The 21,528-nt window shown below is 34.9% G+C and overlaps 5 protein-coding genes across 6 annotated transcripts; 3 read left to right on the top strand and 2 right to left on the bottom strand.

Moving 5' to 3' along the window:
• Positions 1-2,174: 2,174 nt before the first annotated feature.
• Positions 2,175-5,895, bottom strand: LOC104718461 (phospholipase A1-IIgamma). Its single transcript, XM_087470194.1, has 4 exons — positions 5,394-5,895; positions 4,586-4,969; positions 4,266-4,495; positions 2,175-2,728 (listed from the first exon to the last, which is right to left on the bottom strand). The coding sequence occupies exons 1-4, from the start codon at positions 5,688-5,690 to the stop codon at positions 2,332-2,334; spliced, it is 1,308 nt and encodes a 435-aa protein (XP_087326320.1). The 5' UTR covers positions 5,691-5,895; the 3' UTR covers positions 2,175-2,331.
• Positions 5,896-14,547: 8,652 nt separating this feature from the next.
• Positions 14,548-18,175, top strand: LOC104718459 (protein INCREASED PETAL GROWTH ANISOTROPY 1). The gene is made up of 6 exons (XM_087470193.1): positions 14,548-16,079; positions 16,277-16,408; positions 16,491-16,672; positions 16,776-16,887; positions 17,652-17,789; positions 17,881-18,175. The coding sequence occupies exons 1-6, from the start codon at positions 14,823-14,825 to the stop codon at positions 18,010-18,012; spliced, it is 1,953 nt and encodes a 650-aa protein (XP_087326319.1). The 5' UTR covers positions 14,548-14,822; the 3' UTR covers positions 18,013-18,175.
• Positions 18,172-19,560, bottom strand: LOC104718460 (uncharacterized). The gene is made up of 5 exons (XM_010436214.3): positions 19,380-19,560; positions 18,956-19,025; positions 18,695-18,817; positions 18,502-18,590; positions 18,172-18,407 (listed from the first exon to the last, which is right to left on the bottom strand). The coding sequence occupies exons 2-5, from the start codon at positions 19,020-19,022 to the stop codon at positions 18,312-18,314; spliced, it is 375 nt and encodes a 124-aa protein (XP_010434516.2). The 5' UTR covers positions 19,023-19,025; positions 19,380-19,560; the 3' UTR covers positions 18,172-18,311.
• A 124-nt stretch (positions 19,561-19,684) lies between these two features.
• LOC147935964 (replication protein A 14 kDa subunit B-like) lies at positions 19,685-20,652 on the top strand. 2 transcript variants are annotated; one of them, XM_087470192.1, is made up of 3 exons: positions 19,685-19,869; positions 20,053-20,313; positions 20,447-20,652. In XM_087470192.1, the coding sequence occupies exons 2-3, from the start codon at positions 20,058-20,060 to the stop codon at positions 20,509-20,511; spliced, it is 321 nt and encodes a 106-aa protein (XP_087326318.1). In that variant the 5' UTR covers positions 19,685-19,869; positions 20,053-20,057; the 3' UTR covers positions 20,512-20,652. The 2 variants fall into 2 exon arrangements, with proteins under 2 accessions (XP_087326318.1, XP_087326317.1); XM_087470191.1 differs by having other exon boundaries at positions 19,691-19,824; positions 20,447-20,650.
• LOC104718458 (putative inactive dual specificity protein phosphatase-like At4g18593) lies at positions 20,477-21,482 on the top strand. Its single transcript, XM_010436211.3, has 3 exons — positions 20,477-20,485; positions 20,763-21,014; positions 21,117-21,482. Exons 2-3 carry the CDS (start codon positions 20,771-20,773, stop codon positions 21,302-21,304), a joined length of 432 nt encoding a protein of 143 aa, XP_010434513.3. The 5' UTR covers positions 20,477-20,485; positions 20,763-20,770; the 3' UTR covers positions 21,305-21,482.
• The last annotated feature ends 46 nt before the right edge of the window (positions 21,483-21,528 follow it).

Below are 21,528 nucleotides of genomic sequence, written 5' to 3'. Positions count from 1 at the left end.
TACTTTTTCTTTGTATTTTTTCCTTTTCTCAAAATATTGAATCTGAAAATAGCTTCAGTTTCATCCCATATAGGGTTTCATCACTAAGCTACAATTTACCACCCATATTGTTAATTGCATTATAAATGTTGATATGATTTAGAGGCAACAATAACTAACTATTTTGTTTTGTACTATATCTCTTTCTTCATTTAATTTAATCCATGACGCGTGAAAACGATACTCCACATGATATGAAACTCACATGATGTGTCCAATGGGCAAAGAATTTGTCAAACTAGTTCCACTATACAATTAAATACTCAATCAGAAAATGCAAGTGGCGTTGAGATTTAGTACTAGCCAAAATATTTGATTATTGCTTTAGACATGGATGGTTTGATTATATGAAACGGTTTGGTCATAGAGGTAGAGTGACTACTGAGTACTGAGTCACAACCCCATGCAAAATATAATCAATCATTTGTTATTTAGTTAAACGTAATCGTAATCTAGCTACATTGCAGTAGAAGTAAATCTTGAATTTTTTTTAATCGGCCTAAGTTTACATATTCCATTATTATTATCTAAAATAAAAACATAATTGTATATATTCAATATCCGAATAAACTAAAAGTAAAAAGATCAATAACAATCAAACCAAGTTTAAAAATCCAAAGTATCCAGCATGCGAGACACCAACTTGGAACAATCTCTCTCTTACACTTGTGGTTCTCAGGAAGAGGAACAGCGATACAAACAACTTCACAAACCTAATTTCTTGTCGTGATTCAGGTGCATTGAATGGCTTTTCATCTGTCTCCAGAAAAATAATGGAGACTGGTTTGAGGCAGTTATTCTCAACCGACAGTCTGATTCATTTTCAACAATTGGTTTAACATTTGGTTCTATTTTAACTATGGGTTTGTAATTTATTTTCTTATCGGGCTTTCGAATTGGGCTTAGGCCCTGTAAAACATTTGCTATCCTGCATTTTAAATTGAAAGCATTTTAACAAAAAAAAGTTTAAAAATCCAAACCAGTACTTACAGTGTTCCAAAATAAAATCTATAGTTGGAAACTTTTTTTGTAAGAATTAAGAAGGAAGAAACTAACAGAATTTTCTTGAAATAAGTGGATCGGGTTTTCTAAATTTAAAATATTAAATAAATAAAATATACAAAACTCTATATATTAAGAAATTACAGTATTTTCCCAAACACCAACAGTTGACCAAAAAAGTAAAAAGAACCAAAAAAATCAGAAATTCGAGATCTTCGTTATATATCATCAATCTCATTTTCTATAACTTCCAAGAAACCAAGACCCATGTCGTTTTGTTGGACTATACCTTTGTTTTTTTTTTGAAGAACCCTACATTTCCCTGGGACCATGCACTTGTCTTTTAACTCATTACTCATCCACTCATTTTTTGAACAATCCGATGTCTCTGTTCCCATCCAGTCTAAATAGTCAGATTTGGTCGTTCCTTAAGCCCTTGCAACACCGTGCAAGTAAGCCTCTATAGGCAATATATGAAAGGCTGCGAGGTTTCCTAGAGATTTCATATATCGTGATGACTTTCTTGTATCTATATTGGAAGCTCGTCTCCAACCTCGACGTAACCTATAAATTCTTTGTCGGTAACACTCGGAGATGATCCCGTCTATTTTTTAATTGCATTATAAGACACAATCCATTTGGTTGAACATACCATGTAAGATAATATAACACCTTTATAATGCTAATTCAAGGTATTAAGTCTGACCAAGGATCTTCTACACAACCAAATTTTGTCGACTACTATAATTAGGGTGTGCATGTTGGACGGTCAAGATGTACGGTGAGTAACCCTTACAGAATTATGTCAACGACGTTCTTGTCTATTCTTTCTTCTCACTCTTGTCAGTTGCCACAATTGATTATTCGCATGCGTCAGATCACTCGGATGTTATTAATACGGGCTTTGCAGCTGGAGATTCAAGTTGTATAAAAAGAACATAAATGCTTTAAAGCTTAAAGACGATCAAACATAATAAAGACACACAACCATATGACCAGTCATTCATATTGTGTACATACATTAGAGTTTAAATACAGCGTTAATTAAATAGATGCAATATACATTTTATTCTAACCATCAACAAATAACCAAAAAGGAAAATTATTTTGTACTAAATGAAACTAACACAGTATTTTTGAAATAAAGGCTCTGATATTTTACATTTAAAATATTAAATGAAAAAATAAGATTTTTTTTGCTAAATAAGTAAAATTCAAGAATAAGATACAACCAATATATTTATGAAAATACTGTCTTTTTCAAACATCAACACTTGAAAGAAAAAAATATCACAAATCATAATCTTCATTATCATCAATCTCATGGTCCAATAACTTCCAAGAGCCATCGTCTTGTTGGACCATGCCTTTGTTTTTAAGAACCCTCCATTTTCCTGGGACCATACACTCGACGTTTAACCCATCCACAGATTTATTGACCAATCCGACATCTCTTTTCACATCGAGTCTGAATAAGTCAGCTTTGGCCGTTCCTTGAGTCCCTGCAACGCCGTGCAAGTAAGCCTCTAGGCAGTGGAAGGTCGCGAGGTTTCCTGGAGATTTCATGTATTGTGACTTTCTTGTGTCTATTGGAATCTCGTCTCCAACCTCGGAGTAGCCTATCGGGGGATATATCGGAATTACGTCCGGCAGATTCCTTGTCCGTAACACTCGGAGATCTTCCAACCTGTTTTTCATTGCATTATAAGTCATGCTTCATTTGTAAGAACGTACCACGTAAAATAATAACAAGGCTATATTATAAATTTATATAGGACCTTTATAATAAGGTTTGTTGATAGTACTATTAATCAAAATACGTGGATGATATAATTGTAGATGTAAATATGGGTAGAATATATTTAATATAATATTTTATCTTAATATTTTCATGATACAGTAAAACCTCTATAAATTAATACTCTATAAATTAATAAACACTATAAATTAATAAATTTTGCTGGTCCCAAGTCGGGCCAGTGTAAAAATTAACAATATTCGATAAGATAATAAGATAATAATTTTTTCAAAATCTCCTTATAAAATATGGTCCTAATAATATCATAAATTAATAATTATGTAAATTTATATATATACTGATATAATAGTGTATGTTTCTCCTAAAGCTCAATTCTATAGAACATTTGTAATGTTGTATTTTCAACCTATAATAATATCTCTAAAATATTTTATAACATGTCATACAAATAATTAAATTTAAAGTTTTAATTTTTAGATATGCATCATTTACAATTTGATAATTTGACAGATTATTAAAATAGGAGAATTGATATTATTATTCATAGATTTGAATTTATATGTCTCATGTGTATAAGTCAATTTGTCTATAATATTTGTAATTTATTGTAAATAGTGCTTTCTAAATATTAAAAGTTCAATTTCTAAACCATAAAATTTATAACATCCGAAAGTTTAATCTTATTTTGCTATAGTTGTTCCAATTCATAATTTTTTAAAAAAATAAACAATTAAAAATATATATATAAATTAATAATTATTAATTTACACTATAAAATAATAATTATTAATTTATAGATAAATTAATATCACTATAAATTAATAAAATGTCTTAGTCCCAATATTATTAATTTATAGAGGTTTTACTGTAGTTCTTTCTTTGTATCTAAAGAAAAAGGGTATCTTCATGTTCTGTATAAAACTAGACCTCATTTAAGACATACATCACTGACTTCCACTTGACACCTATCATAATGATAAATTGATATATGTCTTTTATCGATGATTTCTCAAAAATAATTCGGATAGGGTATATGGAGGCTTGCACGTACATAAAACTTTTCAATGGAAAATCTTAAAATCCAAAAATTAAATTTGAATACGAATATTAAGATATAATATCTGCTCGAACAAGAACATCCTGACTTTTTTTCTTCTAGGTATATATAACACACTGCACACATGATGCATATAGCATATCTTTACAATAACAGATAACTTATGAATTATAGTTTTGTTTTTAAATGGTAACGAAAATTATTTGTTAACTAAGTGATTATATATTTATATCTCTTTTACGTCTTGATCAATTTGTACTAAAGACACTCATTTATCAATGTATCCGCCATGTTTAAGGCTTAACCCAACTTCGGCTCATCAGAAATCAAATAAAAGAGTAGTTTTGTTATAAAATGAAATTTTTTTGTAAATATTGTGAAAATATATAGTAGATAGGATGGACGTACCCGGAGAAGAGTTTCTTAAAGTCAGAATCCCCAACACGAGGACTAGCAAAGACAAAGGCCGTAACTGGAAAAGACTTATCAGGACGACTCTTTGGTCGGTTATAACCATTAGCCACAATATCCGCAGCATTAAGCGTCGCGAGTGCAGCTCCAAGACTATGACCACAGATAGTTATACTAACTTCTTCGTCCTTATACTTATCCAACAATCTCCCAACCTCTCGTAATACCTATTTTGTTATTCTCTCTCAGATATATACTTTTGCAAACAAAACCAAAATGGTAAAAACCGTCATTTAAAAGGTAAAATTTAAACGGACCTGGTCACGAGCATTGACCTTAGTAAAAGGTGATCGTTCATCTTGAGACATGTAGATTGAATACCAACCTTGATGAATTTGAACTTGATCATTTTTCTCACCGAAGATTTTCTTGGCGTTCACTAAACCGAATTCGAAGTCGTTAACCCATTCAAGCGGTTGCACTGAGCCTCTCCAAGCAACCACAATATCTCTCCGGCCAAGAAGCGCCGTGCCTTGGTCGTCTGTTACCGCCACATAACCCATCCAATTCGACTCCTTTGTCCATCCCTCACGTGAAACTGGGAACAATAGGAATGACTCAGGCACGTGGACCTGTGATGTCGCGTATAGAAACTTGGTTACTTTGTACTTTGTGTACGGATGTGCTTTCTCTAGACCCACCTGCATTTTAAGAAAACAAAAAACGGGTTTCTTGCATAAGAAGAAAGTACCTTTTCCCTTTATTTATTAATTAAATAAATATACTTCTTGCTTCGATTGGTGACATTATAAAATAGTATAAAAAATGAAAAACAACATATGTGGAGTAAGTTGTAATATATCATATTGTATGTACACTCTAACAAATAAAGCATATTCCATCATTTGGGTAATTTACACCGTTTTTGATTGACGTAAGATGAAATAAGGCATATTGCATCATTTGGTTAATTCTACAAAAGTATATGATGGGTATAACAAATTAACCTTGGCACATAATAATTGAAGGAATTTCAACTTTTCACGTTTCACAATTCTAAAAACTGTACCGATCGATCAAAACGTTAGATATGTAAACTTTTCTTTTCATTTTTTCCGATGTTACCTTGGCGAAGAAGTCTTTTCTAGAGTAGATGCTAGCGCCAGCGAACTTAGACTCGGTGTTGATGTTGAAAGTATCATAACCAGCCTGAGCCATCTCGCCGTAATGTATGATATATTCCCGGAGATCTTGATCCAACGGCTGTAGCATCCCTTTCCAGTGGTTTAGACCGCTCAGATCTCTCCATCTCTTTGCGAATTCTTTAGCCACTATCAACTTCTCCTCCTCTTCTTTCTTCTTCCTCTTCATGATTCTCTTGAAGCTAAAACACCTCATCGCTTTCTTGTCTTCTTCCTCCATAATCAATCGTTCAGAAGTTTATTTGATTAGAGAAGAAGCTCTTTGAGTCAAAGAAGATGAATTATGTTGAAAACTTTACAGATGATAGTTGGTTTGATGATATAAATATTTAATCGCGTATCTTAGGCGTGCTGTAGAGGAAGCATCGTTGTCGATATATTTGGTATTAAATATCAAATTTGTTTGATAGACAAAAAGTTTAAGTTTCTTAATATATCCGGAAACAAGTTCTTTTTAACGTTTAAGGAAAGCAATAGCTCATCAAACAAACGATTCCTTTCTTTTCTTATAATCTTCTTTCACTTTTCTGTCATGATCTATGCTATGACTATGACTATTCGAGTTGGAGTTGACCAAACCAACCAAAAAATATATAAAAGGGTTCGATGTAAAATTGGTTCAAATTTCAACTGAAACTAAAACTGTACCGAACCTTACCAAACTTGGATCAAGCTAGCTATCTATATTTGCTAAACCGTAAAGTCAAAATTCGAACGAAAAACGAATCGAGCATATCTACTAACATATTACGTGAAAGCATGAGTGTGGATGTCACTAATTGAGTAAATTTGTCAATTGCTTGTAAACGTGGAGCAAGCTATCTAACGTAATACTGATAAATGCTTTAAATAGGTCGACACAAATTTATATGCGATTTAACTAATAGAAAAAAAATAAAAATGATTTGCAACTAATTATATACAAATAATTTGATCTTATCTCAAATTATAATTTAGACGATATATAGCCACGTAAAGCTCCTAAATTGACGGTCATATCATATGTGTGTTACCAACTAAAAAAGTCCACACGTTGATACATTACATGATTTCAGATCACAATTATATAGATTGATTTGTTTTTTTTTTTAATATTTTCTTATTCGGGAAAGCTTCGTAGCATGGAGGCTTATTAAAACTGTGCACTTATTATCACGTTATGCAAATAAGTTGTTAAATAAATCTAAAATCCATAGCGGGTTAGTGCATAAATTACTAATAAATTTGTTTCGCATAATAAATATTTTAGTACTAAAAAAATATTTGTGTTGAAACTAAGACAGGGCCGTTGACAAAATGGGCTTGAAGCTTTCATTTTTTCGTCCATATATAGGGCCTAATTTCTTCTCTTCTACTTGTTTTTAGTCTCTCTCACACCAAGTTTAAAAGATTTTTTACATGTGAAACTTGACCGTCACAATATATCCGGTGAAAAATTGATAATTTATTTGACATGGTACATCATAATACTATATAGAAAAAGCCATCATACTATAGGATAAATATATGATTGTACAGCTGCAGAAAATCCAAATGTACAGTACGTAATAATTGGTGTACAATGTTAAAGTATGACCATTTTGGTGAAAAACTGAAAATGGTCCTGAGTCCAATGCATGGCTTCACAAGGATCATTGCACTACTGTCTCCACAAAATTAGTCACATACACACGTGTAATTATAGATGAACACAGAGGTTGTGTGTTACCCTCACCCTCACGCCTCAGCGATAGACGATAGCGTTTGTCAAAATTGGTGATATATATCCTGTGAAATCCTTTGAAATGAATGAGTTTTTTGGATTAGCCTTAATAGTCATGGGTTTAACAGGGCTAATTAACCTGTTAGAGTTTCGAATAATCCTTTCTATTTTACCAACCAAATAAATTAAATTTTAAAAATTTTAAATAGATTAATTAGTAAATAACAAATATGTAAATTATTTGAAAAAATAAATATATGATAGAATTTAATTAGGTGCAATATCATTTTTTGAAATTTAATATTTGTTGCTCAATTTTTTGATTTATTTTTCAAAGAAAAGACTAGTGATTTACAATGTGGGAAATGAATTAAAAACCTGAAGTTGGTGAAGCTAAGAGAAAAAAGCTTTGGAACCAGAGCAATTTCAAGGTTGAGAAAACTTGAGGGTGGAGAAAATCATATGCCAAGGATGATGACTGATGTTTATGATAGACGAACTTCAAACCATATGTGCAATAGTCCGTTAAACTTGCGAGTTTTTTCGTAACGAAGACATTCCTAATAGTCTTGTCAATGATACGTGGGATGTGAGATGTCAACTGTCGAGAGCCAACTTTGTTGACGTCGTTTTTTTTATTTCTTCTTTCCACATATGATGGATCGATTGGTTTGGAAGATCATTCTAATCAAGTTGTGGTCCAATTTTGTAATTGTTGTGTGTTGTGAAGTGGATAAGGGTGTCGAATTTAATTACCGGGACTAAGATTTTGGTATAGAATTGTTTCACTAATACCAAATTGTGAATGTGTAAAGATCCCCGAAAAAAGTGTATTATCATGGATGGCATATGATTTTATTTTCTTAAAAATAATAATTTCAAATTTACTAATAAGTATTGGTTTTTGTATCTTAAACAAATATCGAAGTCGACCAAAAAGAAATACACTATTGAAGTAATTAAAGTCCTCCTGCTCAGAGTTGTAACAAGGAACAAAAATGCTACCTGTAATTGGACACTTTTTTCCTGTCTGACGGCACATGTATTTGGACACATACTAATCTACGTAAACTACTCTTATATCATAGCATAATATTCAGATAAGTTTCTTGTTGTAGAATACTTGGTCACTTCAAAAAAGTAAGTTTATTTTCTAATCGTGGTAGTTTCTCATAACTAATTTCCAAAATTTGCGAAAAAACTTAGATATTTTACCTTACCACTTAGAACGTTTACAATTGTCAAGGATCTATACAATGGTGATCCTTTTAGATGGTGGGGTGCATATACTAGACCCACAAAAGAACCTACTAGAGAATCTTTTTACCATTCTAATGTCGTGTTACTGAATACCACTCTTTGGTTCATTTAAAGGAACATTAAATGTATACAATAACATTTAAAAGAATAAATATAGTTATACACCCTAACGCTGATTTAGAAATATATATGTATACAAGATTGGCTATTAGATTAATAGGGTTGGTGTATTGATGACTGATGGAGTAGAGATAGATATGGATACCATTTTATTTTATTTTCTTGCTTAGAAGCATAAACAAAAGCATGTGGGAAGAGAAAGCTCCCTTTAACACCTCTAATATGGCTAAGAGTCCCCAACACAAATCCTTTTCATAAATTCACACATACAACAAATTTCCATGACATAACCAGCAATCGAATAGAGCCCACTTTTGAGAAACAAAGATGCAATACTCTAAATAGGAACAATTCTTTTTAATATGTCTAATTACAATTTTGTTAGTACACAAGTCAACATCACCAACTTCAAAACTAATGAACCTTATTTAATGTGAGGAGACGACCAAAAATTTTAAATGTATATACTGTAAATTAAACTTTCATCTTCTGGTCCAATCTAAAACCCTATAACAAGGTAATCAAGTTTAAAACAAAATCATGGCACCAGGGATCATAATCAGAAAATTTAAAATGTTGTGTGTGTATAAGATATAGTTAGGTATGTGTTGCACATGTGTGTTAATATGTATAACTTTGTGTATATTTTGTATGTTAAAAGCAAAGTATAGAAGAGACAAGATGTTGATTTTTTGTAAAAGGACCACCTTCAAATATTGTCATTATTAGAGTTTTATTAATTAAGAAAAAAAAACATATACAAAATATACACACATGGATACATGTATGCCACCCCCACTAGGTTATGTGACATTCTTTTCAATTCTCTGTTCTTTCCCCTTCTTCGACGCTGCTCACATTAACTTTCCCTTTCCCTTTCATAGTTAGCTAAGCTTTTTCTCAATAAATCAATCTAATCATTCTCAAAAAGACCAACCAGTAAACACGTATACCTTCTTCTTTTTGTTTTTTTGTCTATCTACATTTGAACATCAAGTTACTTAACTGTTCGGCGATTAACTTTTGTCTGTGTGAAAAAAATTGGAACTATGTCGAAATTGGGGAAAAAGATTGGAAACGACACGGTTTGTTAATTCCGAAAGTTAAACAAAACTATAAACTTTCAACCCTCTAACGATGAAACATATACAGTATATAATATTGGTAAAATAATTATCAAATATTTTATAAATTTACTCAAGATTATTACAATCAATATGTTGCAGTGAAAGGTCCAATAGTATCAAAATATCGTCATTTTATTATATCAACTAGATAATGATTCACGTTGTTTGGGTGAAATATTAAATTTGTTAATTATAAATTCGGTAAAATCTAAAAACAATCCAAAAAACCTGTGATTTGGTATTACAAATTGATATGATCTTGTTTTGATTGGTGTTAATATAACACCATTGCAATTATTGGTATAACATGTTAGTATATTAACTTTATATATGAAAATTACAATTAGATTATGTATATGTATATTGTCAACATTATACACTTAGTATTGTTTATATAGTGAATATTGTGTATAAAAAATAAGTTTTAACCAATTAAATAGTTAGTTATTGCTTCCTAAGATTTTTGAAATAATAAATAGAATCTGTTAAATAATATCATTACATAATTTCGAAAGATATTGTTTTCTTATTTTGTAAACAAATATTAACTTTTCTTTTGTTAGTTTTTTAGATTAATTAAAATACAATAGCATTTTTTGGTATATGTCACATCAAAGCTAGTTAAAGTTCTAACAATATTGCTTAAATAAGTATATAAATATATTTTTAAAATAGAAACAATTTTGTATCTTAGTTTTAAAATATATATGTCATTATTAAACGATTTAGATATGTAAATATTTAATCTTAGTTTTATAAATAAAATTAATTTTTCTGATTGTTCTAAATAGTTTGTTATTGTTTCTTAAGATTTCTGAAAAAATAAATAGAATCTGTTAAATAATTTTATCAAATAATTTCGAAAATATTGTTTTATTATTTTACTAACCAATATAATTTTTTATTTTGTTGGTTAGTATATTAATTAAAATGTAATACTCCATCTGTTTCACAAAGAGTATCATTTTGACACAACACACACAAATTAAGAAAAAAATAGAATTATACATGTTTGCCCTCATTTAATAAGTGACTAATGGTTTAAATTCATTGAAAATAAGTTTTGAGTTAAAGGGTAAATTAGAATATTTAATGTAAAAAACACATTGAAATTGTAAAGTGACGGTGTTTGTGAAACAAGAAAAAAACTCTAGAATGACACTTTTTATGAAACAGAGTGAATAACATTTTTGTAATATACCACATAATATTATGGTAACAACATTGCTTAAATAAGTATATAGAGATTTATTTTATAATTACTAATAAGTAATAAGAGATATAGATAGTGTTAAGCTATTTTTATAACATTAAAAATTAAAATAAAGATATGTATTAATTTGTGTTTGATCAATTTACAAAAAGAAGGGCAAAATCAATATGATCTGTGCTGAGAAAGTAATGCGGGAAAAAGTCAGCATCCAAACAGCTCTTCTTCTCCCAAAGTGTTCTACGTTTGAACAATAATAATACCGAGTTTAAGTTATGATGGTTTAATAACAAGGAATCAGATATACTAGGAAGCTATGTGCCGGTTTAGATTATTGGGTTAAGTATTATTTAAACTTTGAATCATAAACAAATACTTATTTAAATTACGGCTATTTAGATGATAATGACTCAAATTTAAAGTTTATTAACTTTGAGTAAGGAGGAAAATTATGATTTTTGTTTGAAAATCACCATCAGAAAAAAAATATTAAACGTTATGCATTTCGCACAGAAAACAACCCTAAAACAACGATGTTTGTGGAAATCGAAGCAATGGTACTTTTACCGTATAAAATTTAATGTGGGGGTTAAAATCAGACCTTAAGTAGCATTAAAATTAATGCACGATAATATAGTTACTTTACCATTATTAAATCTAATCGTCAATAACTCTATTACCGTTTATTGTGTCTTTTTTGTTACCATAAATCTAATCGTCAATAACTCTATTATCATAACAGTTATTTACCATAGCTTCTTTTTATTTTTGGTGAAAGGCTAGGGGAAGAAACCCCCCCACGATTTTATTAAGAAATGACTCGCCTATGGTGTTGAACACCACCAGCATCATCCCGCAACAACGGTTCCACTAACACAGGAACTACAACAAAAACATGAAAACCAGAAGATAAAGAAAAAACATAGTTGGCTAATCCATCCGTTAGGTGATTAGCTTCCCTATACACATGCACGATTCATACTATCCAGTTCCTTGTAAGAAAGCCTTGGCACATACATACCAGGAAAGACAAAGAATGCAACGAAGCAATCCCTTGTGTTAAAAAACCTGTCACCACCTTCGAATCCACTTCCAGCTCTAACCATTGCACTTGATGCTCCCACGCCATACACAAACCATAATACACACCCTAGAGCTCTGCAAGCTGTGTCGAACACCTGCCAATAGTCACTGCAAAACCACCGCACCACTTCCCTGAACTATCCCGCAATACCCCTCCCGCTGTGGCTAAACCCGGGTTACCCCGAGAAGCCCCATCCGTATTCATTTTAAACCAACCCAAGACCGGAGCCTTCCATCCCACCTCACGATCCACACGTACACCACTAGCATCCCGAACGCGATCCTGCGTGTGCACCAGAGTCACATGTGCTGCCAAATCCTTCACAAACCGAACACGATCTCTACACCTCCTATTCTCACCAAAGACATTACAACACCTCCTCTTCCATCCCCACCAAACAGCAATAGCAAACAGCATGGGCCATGATCCCACACTCTCACACCTCTGTCCTACCAGATTGTCATAGAGCCACTCAAGCAAAGACATTCTGAAAAACGATTGTCTCTTATTTTGCGGTATGATACGAGCCCACAAACCAGACATTGCAGGGCAATCACGGAGCACATGAATAATAAACTCCAGTCCTCCTCGACACACCTCACAGACATCGGAGTCAGATAAATGCCTCCTCTTCCTTTCTACATTCGTCATAACCACCTATTGAGCAACAAGCCACAAGAAGCACCTAATTCTCTCCGGGACCATCACCCTCCAAATGCAATGAAAAAAGCACTCATATCCTGCTTAACCAAACCATCCTTCGTCAACATTCTATAAGCTGATTTAATCGTGAATTTTCCTTCTGGATTACCCCACCAAGATAGTCGATCTGAAGCACCCGTGAAACTATCCAAAGCCACTGTAGCAATCTCCAATCTTTTGTTATCTGTAAGATATGGATTAATGCGGGCGTAGTCCCAACCACCATCCTCTCGCCAAAGATCCCGAGCAGTGACCATATCAAAACTAGTGGGCAACACCCCCGTCACCTCATCCACTAACGGTGTATCCGAAAGCCAACTATCAGTCCTAAAGCGTATTTGGCGTCCATCCCCAACAACCCAACCCTATCCCTTTAGCACCATGTCACGCAACCCCACACCCACACTCCTCCAGGTAGATGACCAGTTACTTCTCGCCACTGTCCAAGCATGATCATGCACCTCCCCAACCTTGTACTTATGACGAACTACCCGAGCCCATAGAATGTTGTGATCCTGCAGCACTTTCCAACCTACCTTAGCAAGAAGGGCTTTATTCATAGCCGACGCTGCTCTAATGCCCAACCCCCCTTCATCTTTAGGTAAACACACCCTTTGCCAAGCCACCAAGTGTTGCTTCTGTTTCTCTGCAGTACTACCCCACAAAAAATCACGAGACACTTTGTCTAGGCGGTCCAACGTTGCTTGTGGTAGTTTAATCATGCTCATAGTATGAACTGGGATCGATGCTAACACAGACTTGGTCAAAGTTAACCTACCTGCAAAACTGAGTAAGCGACCCTTCCATCCGGCTAATCTCGAGAAGACTTTCTCTACCACCTCCCCAAATGTCTCTTTATTGATTCGCTTCTGTAGGATCGGCATACCAAGATATTTTCCCAGTTCCTTTGTCGACTTAATACCACTTACTGCACTAATTAACCGCTCCATCTCCCTGGATACATTTTCATAAGTGAATATTTTAGACTTCTCTAAACTCACGTTCTGACCTGAGGCTGCACAAAACCTCTCCAAAACACCTCTAATCACACGTACTTGCACCACTGATGCCTCTGCAAACAGAATGAGGTCGTCTGCAAAACAAATGTGGGACAACCGCGGACCCGTTTGGGACAATTTGATTGGCTTCCACCTCTTCTCCTCCACTGCGCCTTCAATCAGGTGACAGAACCGTTCCAAACATAACACAAACAAATATGGAGACAGAGGATCACCTTGTCTCAGCCCTCGTGAAGGTTTAAAGGCATCAGTTTTCTCACCATTCCACAACAAACTCATAGAAGGACCCAAAACACACGCCAATATCCAGTTCACCCATGTCTCTGAAAAGTTGACTGCCTTTAATGTATCTTCGAGAAAGTCCCATCGAACTTGATCGTAAGCCTTCTCCAAATCCAGTTTCAGCAGCATCCAACCCTTTCTCCTTTTCTTCGCGCATGGAATGAAAGGAGTTTAGTTACTATAACTTCTTTAGAAACGAGTTTAATTACTAATTTCTTGGAAATAAGTTATTAGTACTACCATATTACGTAAAAAATAAATAAAAAAGTAAGTAATCCCATCATTCCCATCATACTGATCATTCTCAGTATTGCCGAACACAAACTGAAATTGTCAAAGACAAAGGTAAAAGAACCGAGAGGGACCAAAGACTTAAAAGTGTTGTTTACTTTGGTTTTAAAATTTGAAAATCTAAGATGAACAGAAGAACGTTCCTCGTCATCTGTGCAGTCTCTACTTAAAAAATAAAAAAATAAAGCATAGTTTCAATTTCATTCAGATTATTATTCTTCCAACGGTCGAAAAAGGTAAAAACCAATTTATTATAAAAATACATTATACAAAATCTTTATTTTTTATTTTTATTATCAATCCTTCCAAACAAGTCTCTCATCCTTCTTCTTAATCCCAAAGGCCCAAACTTTGAATCATCACTATCACTCTCTCTCTCTCTCTCTCTCTCTCTCTCTCTCTCTCTCTCTCTTTCTCACTCAAGAAACTGCACGGACAACGACATGCTTTTAATTTCCATGCAAATCACTCCTTTCTTCTCAAGAAACCATTTTTGAAAAATTGGAACCTTTTTTCATCTCTTATCAGTTATCATCATCATCAAGACATCAATCAATGGTGGCCGGTGGTAAGGTTCGTGTAACAATGGGTTTTCATAAATCACCTTCCACTAAAAAAACCAAAGACATGACTTCACCTCTTCCTTTACCTCTCCCTCCTCCACCTCCTCCTCCGTCTCTTAAACCGCCTTCTTCCGGTTCTACTACTAAACCGTCTACTAATCATCCTGGTAAACCGGGTTTCACTCGCTCTTTCGGCGTTTATTTCCCACGCGCTTCCGCTCAAGTCCACGCTGCTGCTGCTGCTGCTTCACAAAACGGCGTCGTCTCTGAGCTTCGTCGTCAGGTCGAGGAGCTTCGTGAGAGAGAAGCTCTGTTGAAAACAGAGGTCCTCGAGCTTAAGCTTCTCAGGGAGTCCGTTTCAGTCATCCCGTTGCTCGAGTCGCAGATCGCCGAGAAGAGCGGCGAAGTCGAGAGTTTGAGGAAAGAGACGGCGAGGTTAGCGGATGAGAACGAGACATTACGGCGAGAGTTTGACAGGAGCGAGGAGATGCGGAGAGAGAGCGAGAGGAGAGAGAAGGAAACAGAGGCGGAGATAGTTGAGCTTCGGAAACTTGTTGTTTCGTCGGAGAGTGACGACCACGCGCTCTCGAATTCGCAGAGGTTTCAGGGTTTAATGGATGTGTCGGCGAAGTCGAATCTCATCAGAAGTTTAAAACGGCTCGGGTCGATGAGGAACATACCCGACCCGATTCGGAACCAAGAGAACAGCAAAAGCGTTTCTTCATCCGGCGACGCCGACGGCGACATTTATCGGAAAGACGAGATCGAGAATTATCCTAGGAGTTGTAACTCGGACGAACTCACTGAGTCGTCGTCTCTCTCAACCGTCAGATCTAGGGTTCCGAGAGTTCCTAAACCACCGCCGAAACGGTCATTTTCTTCATTAGGTGATTCCACGGAGAACAGAGCAGATCCTCCACCGCCGCCGCAGAAATCGATCCCGCCTCCTCCTCCTCCCCCTCCGCCACCGCTTCTTCAACAACAACCACCACCACCACCTCCGTCTGTTTCCAAAGCTCCTCCTCCGCCTCCTCCACCGCCGCCACCGAAGAGTTTAGGCATTGCGTCGGCGAAAGTGAGAAGAGTCCCGGAAGTCGTGGAGTTTTACCACTCGCTGATGAGAAGAGACTCAACAAACTCGAGAAGAGATTCCACCGGCGGTGGAACCGCCGCAGAAGCGATACTCGCTAGCTCCAATGCCAGAGACATGATCGGAGAAATCGAAAACCGATCGGTTTATCTCCTCGCGGTAATTATCAAATCTAGCTCTTTAACCGGTTCAGTACATTTCGGTTTAGTTTCTTCAATCTCTGACTTTGGTTGCGTCAGTGAGAATTGACTGGTCGTTCGTTCCACTTTTTCCTCGTCCTTTTTCGAGTAACTACTTTTAAAAAATTTTAAATAATCATAAACCGGTATTGGTTTAACGTAAACCGAACATTGCAGATAAAAACCGACGTGGAAACGCAAGGAGATTTCATAAGGTTCTTGATCAAAGAAGTCGAAAACGCTGCGTTTTCAGATATCGAAGACGTTGTCCCCTTCGTCAAATGGCTCGACGACGAACTCTCTTACTTGGTATGAAAGCTTTACAAAATTTGCTTCTGTGATTATTAGAGATTTGAAATATTGAAACTTTTTTTGATGTTTCTCTCAAAAGGTTGATGAGAGAGCAGTGTTGAAACACTTCGAATGGCCGGAGCAAAAAGCCGATGCGTTACGTGAAGCAGCGTTTTGTTATTTCGATCTAAAGAAACTCATATCAGAAGCTTCTCGTTTCCGGGAAGACCCTCGTCAATCTCCAGGCTCTGCTCTTAAAAAAATGCAAGCTTTATTTGAAAAGTAAAATTTTTTTAAAAAAATCCAATCTTTGATTCATTCATTTTATAACTTTTTTGACTTGAGATGAGACTAATCCAAAGAATCTTTTGGTTGATATTAATAGGTTAGAGCATGGTGTTTATAGTCTGTCGAGGATGAAAGAATCGGCAGCTACAAAATTCAAGAGCTTCCAGATTCCGGTTGATTGGATGCTCGAAACCGGCATTACTAGCCAGGTCAGCAACATAGCTAATCTCGAGATTTACATTAGTGAATACTAGATTATAGCATTGCGTCTTTGCTTAAATGGTCATGACTCATGATCAGTACTTCCCATTTATGTGTGCAATTATTGCATTGTGATTGGACGATAGAAATTATTTTGGAGTATAGAAAACATATAGGAGGGTTTAGATCACAAGAACAACAATTCTTTATGGTCCCCAATTTCTGATAAAAGTCAATTGTTGAGGGCAGGGCAATTGTGAAATTGTTGTTTGTTTGACACTGTCTTCTTCACTCTATTGTTAGTTTTTTTTTTTTGCTTGTTTACATGGTGAATGAAACTACTATTATGTACTAGATGACAAATTCAGATAGATACAAATTATTTCAGCAAAAGTAAACTTGTTGGATACAGTGTTTTACTTTAATGTTTTTGGTGGGGTTTTTCCTATGTGCACGCCTGTGATATTTTTCGAGATTTTCTCATATTGTATCTTCCTGTCTGTTTCCTTTGTTTTATTGCTTCGGGATTCATGTGTTTTTTTTTAATACATACGCACACACCACAAGTAACAAATAGACAAATCAATCGAGAGATTGGAATCAGATTCTCTTATGACTTTGGATGCCTTCATTCTCACTCTTTCAAGTTTTAATGTTTAAGTCTAGTGTGCTTAAATTAGTTACCCGAATCTCATATTTGTTTAACTTAGAATAAGGGTAAAGAAAGAAGTTTCGTATTAAGTGTGTTGTTTTGTTATGAATGTGATTTCAGATTAAACTAGCATCCGTGAAACTAGCGATGAAGTATATGAAGAGAGTATCAGCGGAGCTCGAAGCCACTGGAGGTGGTGGTCCTGAAGAGGAAGAGCTTATTGTTCAAGGCGTTAGATTCGCATTCCGTGTTCATCAGGTAAACTTGAAAAGACCTTGATCATTGATTTGGTGTATATTACAACAATTGTGTTTGACCAAACACTTAGAAACCCTGTTCTTTTGTTCAGTTTGCTGGAGGATTCGATGCAGAGACAATGAAGGCATTTCAAGAGCTAAGGGATAAAGCAAGATCATGCCATGTTCAATGTCAAAGCCAAACACATCAACATAAACTTTGTTATCGATCTACCCCTTGTTGAAGAAGCAATCTTAGCTTCATATATGATATATCCACCTCACTGTTGTCATTATCTCTATCGATTCAATTTGTTTTTTTTATTTATCTAGACCGATAACTCTTGTGAATATACGTTCTTTTCTTGCTGAATGAAACAAAGAGAGGATAAAACAGTTCATAATCAATCGAAAACCATCTTTATCATATGTACTGCTAATAAAAGTTGTAACAAAAAATGTCTCAGAAAGACAGAAGTAAAACTAAATTCCACTGTCCTAAAACCAAGAACTCAGAGCATGCACTTATGATTGCACCTCCTACTTACACAACCACCCAACTATCACTTTTGTCACTTTTGTATCCCGCATCTTCGGATTCAGACCCATCACCATCAACTGCATCTTTAGAGAGTTCCATCTGAAAACAAAAAAGGACGTATTTGTTAGGACAAAGGAATTTAAAAAAAAAAAACAGAGTTGAAAGACATGTCCTGAGAAACAAGAATACACACCATTTGAAGAACTGCTGCTTTTTCTATTTTAACATTGGGCAAAGCTTCAACAACATTGTCCACAATAACATATTCTTCATCTGAATGACCTGATCAAAGACAGTACAGATCGACAAAGAACGGATTTAGTTACCCCTTTCAGATAAATTCGCAACACTCTCATTTTAAAGGAAAAAAAAAAAACTAAAATTACCTTTGTCAGCCTCCTCCATTGAAGAGTCACCTTCATCATCAGATGAGTATTCGTTGTAGAAGGCAAACGTATCAAAAGGAGGCAGAACCCTACGAGGTCGAATCAAATATGGTAAGGGCACTCCTGCAAAAAAAAAAAAAAAACACAAAATCAACCGAGACACAAAATTTCCAAAAAAAAAAACTCAGAACATGAAACAGAAAGGAACATAAAAATCAAATTGTTGAACAATACCAAACCGTCACAAGCAAATCAACTCACCATTACAGCCTTTCCTCTTCCGAGAATCCATGAGACAATCAGCATAAACTGGTTCCAACTTCGCCATGTCCTGATTCAGAACAGTAATCATAATCAATCAGGTGAAGCAATTGTAAGAACTTACTTTTATGAGAACCAAAGAGATCAGCCTAAACCTAAAGTACCCTTAAAAAGAATAGGAAATTTTATCAAAGAACACTATACAGATTATTAAAGTTTGTATACCCCAATCGACTAAAAAAGTTTTGAAAGTTTATGAAAGAACCCTTCAAAGATTAAGACGAGAATATTAAAAACAAGAGAATCAGATCGTTCCAAGCAGAGATATACAGGAAAATTACTCCGCAAGCAAAAAATAAACAAAGTAAACCCTAGTTTCCGTAACCATACCTCGAAGGAAAAAAACTAAAAAAAATTCAGTTACCTTGAGAAGATTAAAGATGAAACTGGTAAATCAAATCTCTCGAGAAATTGGATCGTCGTTCGAATTATCAAAACAACTCAGTCAGGGGAAGAAGAAGAGCAGAGAGATTAGCGGTGGCTAAAACTTGAGATTAACGATTCTGGGAGGTATATCAGCGATATAAATAGGGTTTTTATTCATTATTTTGTTTCCTTTTAGATAAAGGTTTAATAAATATTTTGTAGCTGACGTGTCACTGATTAAACCAAAAATTCAAGCGGTTTAGATTCCTTATAAACCGGTTCGGTTAACACTTATTATTTCTCGAGCCGACCTCTCTCTCTCTCTCTCTCTCTCTCTCCATCTTCTTCTTCTTCTCAATTAGTAAATCAAGAAAATTTAGGGTTTTCTTCCCGCCGAAAACTCACCGGGAATTGTCTCCGGCGTCTCTCAATTCGTCTTGCGGGTACTGTTAAATCACAAGTCTTTAGTAATATCTCTCAATGTTAAGGTCTGCTTGATTCGTTTTTGGTAGCTATGTTCTTCTCTTTGCTTCAAGATTTGGGGATAAATACTTTTGTTTTGATTTAGATAAATGTGAAATTTTTGTTAGTCTGATTACTTAGGTTTTGTATGTGAGTTTCATCAAATGAGAAAAGACTAAAACAATCTCTTGTGGGGTTTTTTTTAATAGAGAATATGGATACAACAAGTCCTGCTGTATTTGTGAATGGAGCTTTGTTGAGAAGGTACATTGGTCAGAAAGTGAGAGCAGTGATTCAAGTAATCAGGTCAGACATTGGATCCGTGGTTGGTAAATCGACTGATGATCAACAGATTGTTGTCAAGGGTTCGCCTCAACCTCCTTTAACTGCTTACCTTGAGGTGATTGGGATTGCTGAGAGTGACAACACCATTCGTGCTGATGTTTGGACCAACTTTGGTGATAGTTTCGGTATGTAAATCTAGCTTAAAAGTTCTTTCCTTTAATTTAAGCTCTCTGAATTTGAGTTTTATTGGTTTACTGTAAGATTTGCAAAATCGTTTTGTGTCTTGAGTTGGATCTTGTTTGGTTGCTTTGTTTGCAGATGCACAGAACTACAATGAACTATGTAAGCTTGCAAATGGTGAGTTTAGACACTTGTTCATCTAAAATCACAGGGCACCTCAGCGATAAATGTCGAAGTTGCTTCCTAGCATTTTGTTGTCTTGTAGATTCTTGAGCTTGGAGCTATTGAGATATCTCGCATTTGATCTTTGCTGTTGCCATATTCATCTTCTGTTTCATGTTAATTTCACGGTTGAACTATTTGTTCTTATGACCTTTTTATATTGATCCTAAACTGTTTGTGTATTGATCAGATTGAAACTTAGTCTGAGTATTCTCTTTCTTTAATCTTGAAGCTGGAGCTATGACTGAAGTGCAAATGGAAATGGAGATAGAGACCAATTCTTCTTTGCAGGAGTCTGTCCCGAAGCCTCAAGTCATATACAGATGTAAGAAATGCAGAAGGATAGTAGCTGTTGAGGAAAACGTTGTCCCACATGAACCTGGTAAAGGTGAAGAATGCTTTGCTTGGAAAAAGAGAAGTGGAAACCCCGAACATGTGCAATGCTCTTCCATCTTTGTCGAGCCTATGAAATGGATGCAGACAAGTGAGAAAAATCTTTCTTAATTAATTCCTTAACAAGTGAGAGTCTTTCATCCAGTTTCTTTCTAATGATGTTATTATTTACACCATTTGATTTTTTTAACAGTACATGATGGATTGGTGGAAGAGAAGCTTCTTTGTTTTGGATGTAATGGTCGGTTAGGTTATTTCAACTGGTCTGGGATGCAATGTAGCTGCGGCGCATGGGTTAATCCTGCTTTCCAGCTTAATAAAAGCCGAATAGACGAGTGTAAATCCGAGCCAAACCCGAACCTAAAGACAGAAACTGGATGAAAGGAGAAGATGTTAAAGCTCTTGGATAATAAGATCAAATGAAGCCTTATTATTGTATTGAATGTCCTTAACGGTTTTTTAGTTACAAAATCCAACAAAGTTTATTAGCTTAATCTCAAAAGTGTTGTTTGAATTCAAACGTAAGAGTTAGTTATGTGTATTTTTTTTTTTGGTTTCATTCTAATTTTAGGAGGAAACCCCAAGACAGAAAAAATAGGGAGACA

This window comes from Camelina sativa, chromosome 10, assembly GCF_030686135.1.
Source record: "Camelina sativa cultivar CO46 ecotype springtype chromosome 10, ASM3068613v1".
NCBI lineage: Eukaryota > Viridiplantae > Streptophyta > Magnoliopsida > Brassicales > Brassicaceae > Camelina > Camelina sativa.
Note: the sequence above shows the minus strand (reverse complement) of the source record. Positions and strands in the feature narration are given on the sequence as shown.